The sequence below is a fragment of the Dendrobates tinctorius genome, unplaced genomic scaffold (assembly GCF_039654945.1).
Source record: "Dendrobates tinctorius isolate UK_male_01 unplaced genomic scaffold, ASM3965494v1 ptg000183l, whole genome shotgun sequence".
In the NCBI taxonomy this organism is placed as follows: Eukaryota; Metazoa; Chordata; class Amphibia; order Anura; family Dendrobatidae; genus Dendrobates; species Dendrobates tinctorius.
The window spans coordinates 7794944-7808032 of NW_027361850.1; the positions used below are offsets into that span (position 1 = coordinate 7794944).

Below are 13089 nucleotides of genomic sequence, written 5' to 3' on the forward strand. Positions count from 1 at the left end.
TCTTTTAAGAGTGCCCGCTCAAACTCCACGCCGTCTGACGTAGGCCAGCCACCTGAGGGTGGAAGACTGGGCCGTGGGATACGAAATCCGGGATGTCCGGAAGAACCCAAGGATCGGACACAGACATGGTCCTGAGGCATGAGAACCATGCCCTCCTGGGCAAAAATGGAGCAATAACTATGACCCCTGCTCTGTCTCTCTTGATTTTTCTCAACACCAAGGGTAGTAGCGATAGGGGAGGGAAGGCGTATGCTAGCCTGAAGTCCCGCTTTATCAGAAAGGCATCTACCGCCAGGGGGTTCTCTCTGGGATTTAGGGAGCAGAATAGTCTTAATTTCCTTGGTGGCGAAGAGATCTACCTCTGGCTGTCTCCATTTTTGTATAATCAGGTCGAAGATCGAATTGTTTAGGGACCATTCTCCTTGTTTTAGTAGGTTGCGGCATTTATGTCAACAGGACAAGGGATTCCCAGCCAGTCTCCCATGCCGGTACTGGCCCGGCCTCAAGCTGCTTAACGGCTGCGCTCTGACGAGGGCATGCACATTCAGCTTAGAATGGCTGTTCTGCTAGTTGGAACAACCGTTCTGCCACATTCCTCAGGGGTTTGGAACGAGTCCCACCTTGGTGGTTGACATAAGCCACTGTGACCTGATTGTCGGAGAACACTCGCACATGATGGCCCTGCAGATACATAAGTAACTTCTTAGCTGCCTGCTCTACTGCTGTCAGTTCTTTTCAAATTAGATGACATTTTTATCTGGTGATGGTCCCATAGGCCCTGGACTAGGACTTCACCCATATGAGCCCCCCAACCGGAAGGGCTAGCATCCGTAGTGACTATGGGGGATATGTCACACTCCCAGGGAACCCCTCTGGACAAATTATCCTTTTCTAGCCACCACTCTAGGGACTCCCTTGTGCTTCGGGACAAGGTTAGCTGGCCCTCCAAGTAACCTCCAAGGATTTTTTGATGCAGTAAGACCTCCCCTGTAGTGTTCTTAAATGAAACTGGGCCCACTGGACCGCCGGATACAGGAGGAAAGGGAACCCAGAAGGGACATGGCTTTCTTGAGGGACATGGTGGGGTTATTGGCAGCGTTTAGGATATGATAGTGTAGGCGAACAAGCTTCTCCGGAGGCAGCCTGTTTCTCAGAATCTAGAATCAGGCCTAAAAATTGCTGAATTCTCATCGGCTGTAACCGAGATTTTTTGATATTAAGCAGCCAACCTAACCGCTCTAGGGTCGACATTGCCCTCTGTAGCTGTTCTTTACAATGTTTTGCCGTTTTCCCTATAATCAGGAAGTCATCTAAGTAGGGGACTACTAGAATGTTAGATTCACGTAGATGGGCCATAACTTCCTTCCACCACTTTAGTAAACACCCGGGGAGCGACTGCCACCCCAAAGGGGAGGGCCGCATATTGGAAATGTTCAACTGACCCATTTAACTGAACCGCTACTCTGAGGAAGCGCTGATGGGCTGTATGAATGGGTATATGGTAGTATGCTTCTTTTAAATCTAACACCACCATAAAGCAGTTTTGAAACAACAACTTTATTGTTGAATTGATTGTTTCCATTTTGAACGGCCGTATAACCAAGAAATCGTTTGAGGGACTTGAGATTAATTATAGTCCTAAAGGAGACGTCTGGCTTGCGGACCAGGAACAGAGGGGAGTAGAAACCTTTCCCCCTTTCTCCCTCTGGAACCATAGTCAGGACTTTCTTGTGGCAAAGCTCATGAACCTCGGCCTCCAGGGCAGCTTGTTCTGATGTGGAAGACCTGAGAGGGGTGACCTTAAATTGATCTAGGGGAACCCGGGTGAACTCTAGTCGTAAACCCGCAGCTATCACCCCCAGTATCCAGTTGCTGCTAGAGATCAGCGACCAGGCTGGGTAGAAGGCAGCTAGTCTCCCCCCACAGCATCTAGTCATTGGGGCGGTTTTTTAGTGTCACGTGATGGACATTCCTGGCGCCCCCCTCCTCCGAACATGAAACCTGTACTCTCCTTTTGTCGTCCCATCTGCCCTGATCTCTGGACGGCCTTCTATGGAAATATCCTTTCCTGGTGAAGGGGCGTCTATAAGGATTCGGGAGGCTGGGGAACTTCTTTTTATCGTTCCCGGCTTTCTCTAAAAGTTCGTCCAGGATGGGGCCAAACAGATATTCCCCTCATATGGAATGGAGCAGAGTCGTGACCAGGCCTGGATATCTCCTGGCCAGCATTTTAACCAGAGGGCCCTTCGAGCTGCGTTTGATAACCCAGCTGATCTAGCCGCCATCCTTGCCGAGTCTGCTGAGGCATCAGCCAAGAAAGCCGCAGCACTCTGGATGATCGGTAGAGTTTTCCGACTGGATGCTCTTGGGGCTCCGTCCTTCAGATGGGAATCTAGTTGATCTAGCCAGACCATCACGGATCTGGCTATACAAGTGACAGCTATCGCTGGTCTTAGGGCGCCTGCTGACATCTCCCATGTTCCCTTTAGAAAGGAATCCGCTTTTTTATCCAGCGGGTCTTTTAAGGAGGCCATATCATCGAACGGTATGGAGGACTTTTTGGAGGCTTTGGCTACTGCCGCGTCCAGCTTAGGGGCCTTATCCCATCTGTTTACCACTGGGTCATCAAATGGGTACCTCCGTTTGAAGGCAGGTGGTAAGGAGCCCCTTTTTTCGGGTCTCTTCCATTCCCTTTCTATCAGGCTCTGGACCTTATCATTTAATGGAAAAGCTTTGTGTTTCCTGGGATCTAGACCTCCGAACATTACCTGTGCCGAAAGCTCTGGCTTTGAGTCTGCTACTGCCATGGTGGACCTTATTGCTTTAACTAGCTTGTCCATCTGGTCTAATGGAAAGCAGAATCGGCTTGAGTCTTCATCCGAAGAGGATGAAGTGGAGGCCGGGGAATCCGAGGAGTAATTGTTCCTAGGGGCAGCTGAGGACTCCGACCCTGAGAAACTAAATTCTCTCCCCCTAGAAGAGTCCCTTTTAGATAGGGCTTTCATCTCTGTCCCTGTAAGGATGGGGGAGAGTGCAAGGGCCTGTCAGTCTATGCCTGGGCCCCCGTCCCCTTCCAACCCCTACCGTCTGTCGCACACATGGCTGACATAGTCTTTTGGGGTGGCCGTCTGGTAAGGGGCAACTACAGAGCGCACATTCCCTGTGCTTCTGTTTTACCGTAGCTTTCCTCCCCTGCGAAACCAGCATAAGGGAACACTGCATCAGGGTACATTCACGGAGATCTCTTACCCATGCAGATGAGGCAGGTACCGGATCACGGAGGGAGGCAGGGGGAATCCTTTAGACTGGAGGAACTTCTGCGGCTCTGCTCACTCGTCCGCTTCCACTCGTATGAGGCTTCACCGAGGCCTCCTTCTGTGGGTGCTCCTGCACGTCCTGCTGCTCTATGGGGGTTCTGTCATCCATCGCTGGGCCTTCAGAAGCACCCCGGCAGCATCACCTCCTGCCCTTTAAGGCCTCCCAGTATCCGGTCAGCAGGGCACTGGCGCGGCACCTCCCCCAGGAACCCTCCCGCGACCTTCCCCCGCATGAACCGTCCCCCCCCACCGCCTCGGGTACCGCGCGTCCCCCCGGATCGCCGCGCACACGCGGCGCACACTAGGAAGGCGGCCGGCACCCGACTTCCGGTTTTGGCGTTCCCGGCCCCGCCCCTTCCACCGCGTCACTTCCGCCGCGCGTCAGAGGCCGCGGGAGCGAGCGGAAAGGAGCCGGCACGGCGCCCCCGGCTCCGGTATGCCCGCCGCCCCCATGCGCGCCAGCCTGCGCTTGGCGACCGGACGCAACCGCCGACCCGGCCGGAGGGGGTTTGAGACCGGACCCCGGGGGAAAACGCATCAGGAGGGGCCTGCATACATACCTGGTGCCCGCATTCTGGAGACGGCTGTCCACCGGACCCTTTGCTCCGCCTCCCCTAACCACTGCCGTGGCGACCTACCCGGCCCCACCGTGGCGCTTCCAGGTACCCCGAGCTTGACCGAGGTAGGAGATCCCCCCGCTGAGTCGGTCAGCCGGCCTGGGAATCCCTCGACGACTCCATGATGGACGATCTGAAGGAAGTCCCGTCCTCTAGGAACAGGAAACCAACTGATGCGTGGGAGAGGTGCCGCCCTTTTGTATCTGTAGGTTTCCTGTTCCTGAAGGGCGGATCCCCTCTCTCAGGTGGTGCTGTCATGGACGACCGATAAACAGGGATTTGTATGTGTACTCAACGTAAAATCCTTTTTCCGAGCCACTCATTGGGGACACAGTACCTACCCTGTTAAAGGACAGGCATAAGCCATTAGGCTAAGTTGTCATGTTGTACTCTTCTATGTTAGTATTTTTCCTACTGCTTTTGCACCAAACTGGTTCTCTCGGAACCAGCATGAAGGTGTATACTGCAGAGGAGGAGCTAACTTTTTTTGTATTAATTTATTGTCAGCCTCCTAGTGGCAGCAGAATAACACCCATGGTCCTGTGTCCCCAATGAGTGGCTCGGAGAAAAGGATTTTACGGTGAGTACACACAAATCTCTGTTTCCAGGATCAGGGTAATTGGGGCTACGTATGGCAGCATTTTGCGGCATTTAGGGCCATCAGAAACCTGGGAAATGGATTTCTGCCCACCAGCAAATCACAGACATACCGTGTTAGGACTCTAATGAACACTAAATTCACAGAGGAAAAAATGACTATCATTTGGCCTGTGAACTTCCAGGCCAAAGATATGGAGAAATGAAGTTATTGATAACTTTCCAAAATAGGTGTTCCTTCCAATTACAGCCCACATGTGAGGTCAGCAAAAGCGGGAGTCCCTAAGTTTATGGCCTTAGCATAAAAGAGAAACGTACATTTTGGGAGGCATTCAGAGCCCGGAGACAGCTAACATCCATGCTGTGGACTGACTCTTTTCTTTGTGAACTCTCCTCCCCTTTACCATCACATCATACCTGTGACTGAGATTTAGTAAGTTTTGTATTTTTATCCCTTTTATTTTCATAACTTTGTACATACTTGTATTTTATCTCATTTGTAATATCTTTTGTAAACACTGCAGATTTTTTTTTCTGGAGTCAACTTATAAATTTGCTAGCTTCATACTTCTTGCTCTATGAACAATCCGACACGTACTCCACACAAATTCATGCTCCCTGGGGTTGGTTTCTGACCAGATATACACTCACTGGCCACTTTATTAGGTACACCTGTCCAACTGTGTGTTAAGACTTGGGCTACAGCAGCAGAAGACCACACTGGGTACCACTCCTCTCAGCTAAGAACAGGCATCTGATAGCTACTTTCAGCAGGATAATGCGCCATGTCATAAAGCTCGAATCATCTCAGATTGGTTTCTTGAACATGACAATGAGTTCACTGTACTCAAATGGCCTCCTCAGTCACCAGATCTCAATCCAATAGAGCATCTTTGGGATGTGGTGGAACGGGAGATTCGCATCAGGGATGTGCAGCCGACAAATCTGCGCCAACTGTGTGATGCCATCATGTCAATATGGTCCAAAATCTCTGAGGAATGCTTCCAGCACCTTGTTGAATCTCTGCCACGAAGAATTGAGGCAGTTCTGAAGGCAAAAGGGGGTCCAACCCGTTACTAGCATGGTGTACCTAATAAAGTGGCCAGTGAGTGTAGGCTTGGTAACGGACCGGTCTTATATCTAACAAGGAACTGGTGGCAGCAAAGCGTACTGGTGTGTTATCAGGGATCCTGGCAGTGACGGACCGGAGGCTTATATATGTTTTCCTGGCCGGAGACTGGTGAGAGATTATTAATATATATATACACACACACACACCGTATTTTCCGCTTTGTAAGACGCACTTTTATTCCCCTAAATTTGGGGGTGGGGAATGGGGGTACGTCTTACAATGCGGATATGCCGGTGGTAACCGCTTACGCGTAAGTAGCCCGCCGCTGCTGACTGCAGCCGCTGCCTGGGGTGTCCTCCGCAGGCTGCCCGTGATGTACGCCGCTGCAGGGGGGCTCTGCCGACATTTCGTGAAAGGCCAGAGCCCCCCCCCCCCGGCAGCTCTGTGCTTTCCTCCTGTGCGGTGGACTCCAGTAACATGGCCGCCGGGAGGCGGCTCAAGCGCAGACAAAAATCTCGGGAGATGAGATCTCAGCACTGAAATCTTATCTCCCGAGATTTCCATGCAGAGATCTGCGTCGGCGGTCATTTTACAGGGGGCTCTGGTCTTGCAAGAAATGTCGACAGAGCCCCCCGCAGCGGAGGACATCCCGTGCAGTGGCCACGGACACCCTGGGCAGCAGCAGCGGGCAGCACCAGAGACCCGTGGCAGCAGCAGCAGCAGCGACCCCTGGTACGCAATAAGATGATGCATGGATTATAAGAAGCACCACTATTTTATTGAAAAAAATTTTTTCTCCCTAAAATCTTATAATCCGGAGAGTCTTATAAAGCGAAAAATATGGTATCTATATCTCGCCCTCACTGCAGAGTACCCCGATAACCAGCATGTGACAGAGCAGCTTCTCCAGCAACTACTTACCTAGGTGCAGTTCCCTGACTGACCTGAGGGTAACGGGGGTGCCAGAGAGCTGCAAGTTTCATGAACTGAAACAGTGGGTTTTTCCCAACAACGCTATATAAGTGAAAAAAATATATAGTTCTGGTAGGAGAAAGTAGATTTTTCTAAGCAGTTATTACAAAGTCTTATTTTAGTGTACTATTGATAAATGGAGAAAGTAAAATAAGTTCCTTTTAAAACATACAAATATTCAAATATTTAAAGTGCAATAAGAAGTTCAGATGTATGTAATGTATTAATACTTAAAATCACTATCAAATCTTGCGGTTTAATTCATTTCATCTCACTTGTTACATCTTTACATTTTCCCACCCAAGTTGGGTCACATGATTCCTAGTTTGACGACCAGTCCCATACATGCACTAATGTATAGTCAAGATGTCTCTCTGAATTCCTGTCAACTATAGGATGACATCACTTATCAAATCCCCCCCCCCCTGGTAACTCAGACATCTTCCCCTAGCAGCTGAGCCCTCTTTGCCCTTCTCTGATCTCCCATGCAGCTACAGATATAGGTGAAGATTTATGAAACTGTCTAAAAGAAAACCACCTCTGCTGTTCATAGCAATCATTAAGCAACTCATTTTGTATTCTGATCTGGAAGAAATAAGAATTAAGCTGTGATTGGTTGCCATAGGTGGCAGACATTTCTTTAAGAGCGCAGTCAGATGGCTGTATAGATCAGTGATAGGAACGGAGTGCACGGACTGGCTAGCGGCTCTCCCAAGCGTGACCGCTTCATTTATTTCTATGTAGCCATCACAACTGGGTCAGAAGAGCTGTCGGCCAGTCCGTGCACTGTGTTCTGATCTTGGTCCAATTTATACAGCCGTCTGACTGCACCCTGGTTACTTCAGGGAGCAGTAGCTCTGTCACTGATATTCACTGCTGCCATTACAAAGGAGCAAGAGCAATGTGATGAGACTGACATTGTGGGAATGAAGCCTGTTATCGGAACCATATGAGGTGGGGCAAAGGAATCAAGTTGGCAGAAAATCCAAGCATGGCACATCAACTAAATCTGGCCTTTACATTATTAATAGTAGTCTATGACACACTGTACAAGCAAAAGTACATTTTTTTTGCTGGAATGCTGCCAAAATGTTTCTATGGTGACTCTAAGCGCCAATCAATAGTTTTGACCAAGGAGAAAGCTACCTTCCCTCTGTCGGGGATGTACATAAAAGGTGTTGGCTGTATGGGTCAGTTCATTAGCTAAGCCAGGTGCCTTCTCTGGCTCTGAACCAGTTGTCAGAGAGAAGTTTGCTAGTTCAGCTACTGAAATGAGCTAGTCAACCTATAGCCTGTGACTGACAGGGATAATGAGGAAGCTTTCCTGTGCTGATCCCAATATAAGGGCGCAGTCAGACCGCTGTATTGCTTGTGCGAGGATCACATCGCAATCCTCAGACTGGCAGTCGCCTCTCATTGACCCGAGCGTGACCACTTCATAGAAATACATGCTGTCATGCTCAGGTCAGGAGAGCAGACTGTCAGTCCGAGGACTGCGGTGTGCAGTCAAGTGTGTCTACAGGTCTGTAAACAATAGGTATGCAGTGCTTGTAGGAATGCAACAGACCATTCCTTGTATTAATAGGTTCAACTCCAGAACCCATATCACCAAAATATTATCCTATAGATGTTAATATAGTATTACAGATACCCACCGTTAACACTTTCTGCAGGTACAATTTTTAAGCTATTGACAAATGTATACCGGTATATTAAAAAAGCAAAAACAAATCATACCTCTGACTATTGATACCTGGCACAGTGAAAATGCCAAACAGCAGTTTAGAATCATGGGTCTGTCATCATGCCTTTGTAACTGCTCATTCTCCTTGTTTAGTAGAGAGAGGAAACAAAAATCCTCTAATGTAAGGCCAAATATTAATCCTGATGAGTAAAAGGGTTGATGACAAGTAAGGTTGTACTCTTTAATAGAAACAATTTTATCAACAGTCTGTTTTGTGGGGTGAACATGACTATTACATTGAGAGCTGAAATTATACTTCATTTATACCATTTTGTTCCAACAGTTTGAGAGATGTTATTTTGTTCCAAGAATGGTGTTATGTCCTGCCATGTGAAAGGTTTTTTCCTTTAAAATCATTTGATACAATTTTAGGGACAAAATATTAGATGAAATCTGTGTACAAAGACTTTAGAATCCACTATATACTATGCACAAATTATCTGTAGTCAGTGAATATTATTAGTATTCAATAAATTGACTTTTTCCTATCCCTTCATCCTAGATCCATGAAGCTGGCAAACTCATCTGCAGACGTTGCAAACTACCAGTCACCGAGGTCACAGGTCGAGTAATCCAAGATGGTACAAGAAGGTACCGTCTATGTCATCCGTGTTTATCAGAAGCTGGTTTGGATAATGTAAACTTTGATTTTGGGGATGACCAACCCCTAGTGCTACCACCTGAAAATGAGCGCGAGCAAAGTTGGAACTTCAAAGATGATATTAAGGAAGAGAACAGTGGCGATCGCCCAGAATCAGAACTTGTTATCCAAGAAGTAGAGGACAGTGAAGAGGAGGATTCAAAATCTCAAATAAAGTGATAGAGCAAAAAAAAAGGACTTCAGGAGAATTTCTATTGGTATTCTCGTCCTCCCTCACAAACTTGGCTATGATGTTACCTACTTGGTGTAGTAATTTTATGTCCATGGTGGTTTTTATTGATTTGCTGTATTGTGCACCACTCCTTTTAGTAGCAGCAGTATCATATCTTAAAGAATGACACTATTAAAGTCTGGATCCCAATTTTCTTCATGAATGTTGGGTTTGGCAATGACCAACTTTTCCTTTCTTGTAAATGTCTGGTATAAACCCCTTCCCCCTTGTTAAATATTCCTGTTAAATATATTTCTCAACGTTTCACTGTAATGAAGTAATATACATTTTTATGAACGCTACATGTTTTGTCACTAAAGCACAACTCTGCCACACCCATGAGTAGCATCACAGATAATACCACAATACAAGCAGTTTACAAAGCATTAAATAAAAATAGCTTTACTTTGGCTCTTCAGTGCAAACAGCAAATGGTTTTAACACTTGCTACGAATACAGTCCACTTTCCAGTGCAGATCAGATTGCTGCCTTATGCACACAACAATCTAATTTTTCAGTTATGTTATGAAAGTGCTCAGTTTAGAAGGTAAGGCATCTCTATGGTCATTCAATAAAATCTTTTCAGAGAGGAGTAAGAATAATTCTAGCAAACTTCAAATGTCAATTATGACAAAAACCTCAGGCTTCTCTTCTTCATGGATCTGCATAGCTGAATATGTAATGGCTTTCACTTCTGTGCCCTGGCAAAAGAAAAGGCAAGACAGCATGAGGCTTTGCCTTACACAACATTATTTCATATTCAGGACAAAACTGACACCTGTGTGTTAAACTAAAATAAATAATGGCAGTGTGTTAGTAATAAATGCATTTAAACCAAATCTGTACTTACCAGAGCAATTTAAGAGGTGTTCTGGTCTTAGGCCCGTTTCACACTTCAGTTGTTTGACGTCAGTCAAAATCCGCCGTTTTTATAAAAAAAAAACGGATCCACTTTTTTTGGCGGATCCGTTTTTTTTAACCAATAGAATTGCATTAGCGGTGGATTTTGACTGATGGTCGTCCATTGCATCCGTTTTTTGATGGATCCGTTTGAATTATAGCATCCGCCGGGTGGAGTAGACGGACAATGTAATGTTTTTTTTCCAGCGGCGGACTGCTATTTTAAACTGCGCATGCCCGGAAGATTTTCCCTTTCATGCATTTTAACCCTAAACGCCGCTCTGGAAGCAGCGAAAAAAGTCTCTCTCTTTTTTTTAAAGATCTGTTCCTTTAAACTTCATACACTGGCAGATCCGTCCACAAAACGGATCCGTCCACAAAACGGATCCGGTGCATCCGTTACATAGCGGAAACGGATCCGTTATTTTCACTCTTGGCGGATTTCTACTGACAACAACTGAAGTGTGAAACAGGCCTTAGGCTACAGACTTGTGAATCCTACACATTGCATGCTGTGAGGACTCCCTGCTGTTAGTGCCAGTGACTGCAAGTATGCGATATGAATACTCCCTGCCAGAATCCAATTACACTGTTTCCAGGGCAAATTTACTGCACAATGCCAGAAACAGTCTAGTTGGATTCTGGCCGGGGAGTATGCATATCACATACTTGTGGTCAGGACCCTGCTGTTCCTTGCACTGACAGCTGGAGAATCTTCACAGCGTGCAGTGCACACAGTGTGAGGATTCACAAAGTTTTAGATAGGACAACCCCTTTAAGCAAAAAAATATATACAGTACAGACCAAAAGTTTGGACACACCTTCTCATTCAAAGAGTTCTTTATTTTCATGACTATGAAAATTGTAGATTCACTCTGAAGGCATCAAAACTATGAATTAACACATGAGGAATTATATACCGTATTTTTCGCTTTATAAGACGCACCCCAAATTTTGAGGAGAAAAATAGGAAGAAAAAACTTTTTTTTAATAAAGTGGTGGTGCTTCTTGTAATCCAGGGGTCTTATTGCTTACCGCTCTGTCCCCTGGAACCGCCTCCCACTCTGTCCCCGGGGTGCCGCCGCCTACTCTGTGTCCCCCGATGCCTGCTGCCGCTGCCGAGCTCTGTCCTGTGCTGCGTGCGGGGCTCTGCCGTTCCATCCATGCCTGTGCGGTGGCTTGCTTCCTGGAAAATGGCCACCGCGCAAGCGCAGATGGAGATCTCGGCATTGAAATTGTCAAGGTCACGTGTCTGGACGCAGCAAGTACCGCAAGGCGAACCCATGACACGCGTGACCCTGGATACACCACCTCCAGTAGGGCAAATTTAAATAATAAAGGGGAAACCTGGGTAACAATAACAATGCTGGGCCCTGCAATAGGGAATAGGGACGTGGAGACCTCCTGAACTCCCCTGAGCCAGAGTCCCTGCACTCCTAACGTTCCCTATGCAGATTCCGCACCGGGCGACGCACGCGTACCTCAAACCCTGACTCGCCCTTGCACCTAAAACCTCACTAGGGAATTGGTCGGTGCGGAAACTAATCCCACCACTGCACTAAACACACATAAGGGAAAATGACAATACAGGGGGAACACCACTTAGCTTTGCTCTGTTGCGTACGCTCCTAGCAACAGAGCCCACCACCTGCATGCATCTTCTCCTCCAACCAGATCCATCACCATAGTGTAGGCTTGGAGCAGAGTCCACCACCAGTTGCAGCTGCCCAGTAAACAGAGTCCCAAAGATGAGTCCAGCTTCTGCCAAAAAGTCCAGCATGCTTGAGTCCAACTTTGCTGCCAGTAAGTCCAGCATGCTTGAGTCCAGTTTTCAGCAACCAAGTCCAGCATGCTGAGTGCAACTCTCACCATAGTCGCCACTCCACCAAGCCATGCAAGCACTTCCTGCTGACACCATAAACTGCGACTCCACCACGCCATGCCAGCCCATCTTGCAGACCACATCGTTGGACTCCACCAATCCTTGCAGACTCGAAAGCTGCCACTCGTCCCTTCTAGCTGGGCTGCCCAGGACTCTTGCTCAGCTCCATCTTTCACCCAGGCTTGTGAATGACTAACTATAACCAACAGTGATCAAACACACCTGACACTCTTTTATAGAGCATCACACCTGTTTTATAATTACGTGCACATTAAACCTAAAGTGCAATACCACTCACCACCGGGGCAACTTAGAACAAACGACACCACGTGTAATAATTCTACTGGCCACCGGGGGGCAATCAACCCACTTTGGCACCAAGCCAAAGGAAAAAAATTTCACTTTGTCTTTTTACTTGTCAGATCCACCTTGGATCATGACAGAAATCTCGGGAGATGAGATTTCAGCGCTGAAATCTCATCTCCCGAGATTTCAGAGCCGAGATCTCCATCTGCGCTTGCGCGGCGGCCATTTTCCAGGGAGCAAGCCACCGCACAGGCATGGATGGCAGAGCCCCCCACGCAGCACAGGACAGAGCCTGGCGGCGGCAGGCACCGGGGGACACAGCATGGCGGCGGCGGCAGCACCCGAGGGACCCAGCGCGGCGGCAGCACCCAGAGGACCCAGCGCTGTGGCGGCAAGTAACGGACACCCACAGCTGCAGCACAATAAAAGGTATGTTTGCATTGTAAGATGCACCCCTATTTTCCCCCCAAATTTGGGGGAAAAAAGTGCGTCTTACAAAGCGAAAAATACGGTAATTAACAAAAAAGTGTGAAACAACTGAAAATACTATATGTCTTATATTCTAGATTCTTCAAAGTAGCCACCTTTTGCTTTGATTACTGCTTTGCACACTCCTGGCATTCTCTTGATGAGCTTCAAAAGGTAGTCACCGGAAATGGTTTTCACTTCACAGGTGTGCCCTGTCAGGTTTAATAAGTGGGATTTCTTGCCTTATAAATGGGGCTGGGACCATCAGTTGTGTTGTGCAGAAGTCTGGTGGATACACAGCTGATAGTCCTACTGAATAGAATGTTAGAATTTGTATTATGG

At 47.6% G+C, this 13089-nt stretch overlaps 2 protein-coding genes across 7 annotated transcripts in view; one reads left to right on the forward strand and one right to left on the reverse strand.

Moving 5' to 3' along the window:
• ZBTB8A (zinc finger and BTB domain containing 8A) overlaps positions 1-9378 on the forward strand; it is a 45745-nt gene extending 36367 nt beyond the window's left edge. For all 3 annotated transcript variants that reach the window (XM_073551999.1, XM_073551997.1, XM_073551998.1), the window contains exon 4: positions 8822-9378. In XM_073551999.1, coding sequence (XP_073408100.1) covers positions 8822-9139 — 318 coding nt within the window. In that variant the 3' untranslated portion in view covers positions 9140-9378. The remainder of the gene's footprint in view (positions 1-8821) is intronic.
• ZBTB8OS (zinc finger and BTB domain containing 8 opposite strand) overlaps positions 8487-13089 on the reverse strand; it is a 28177-nt gene continuing 23574 nt past the window's right edge. For 3 of the 4 annotated variants that reach the window (XM_073552000.1, XM_073552002.1, XM_073552003.1), the window contains exon 7: positions 8487-9892. In XM_073552000.1, coding sequence (XP_073408101.1) covers positions 9806-9892 — 87 coding nt within the window. In that variant the 3' untranslated portion in view covers positions 8487-9805. The remainder of the gene's footprint in view (positions 9893-13089) is intronic. The other variant, XM_073552001.1, reaches the window with a different exon arrangement.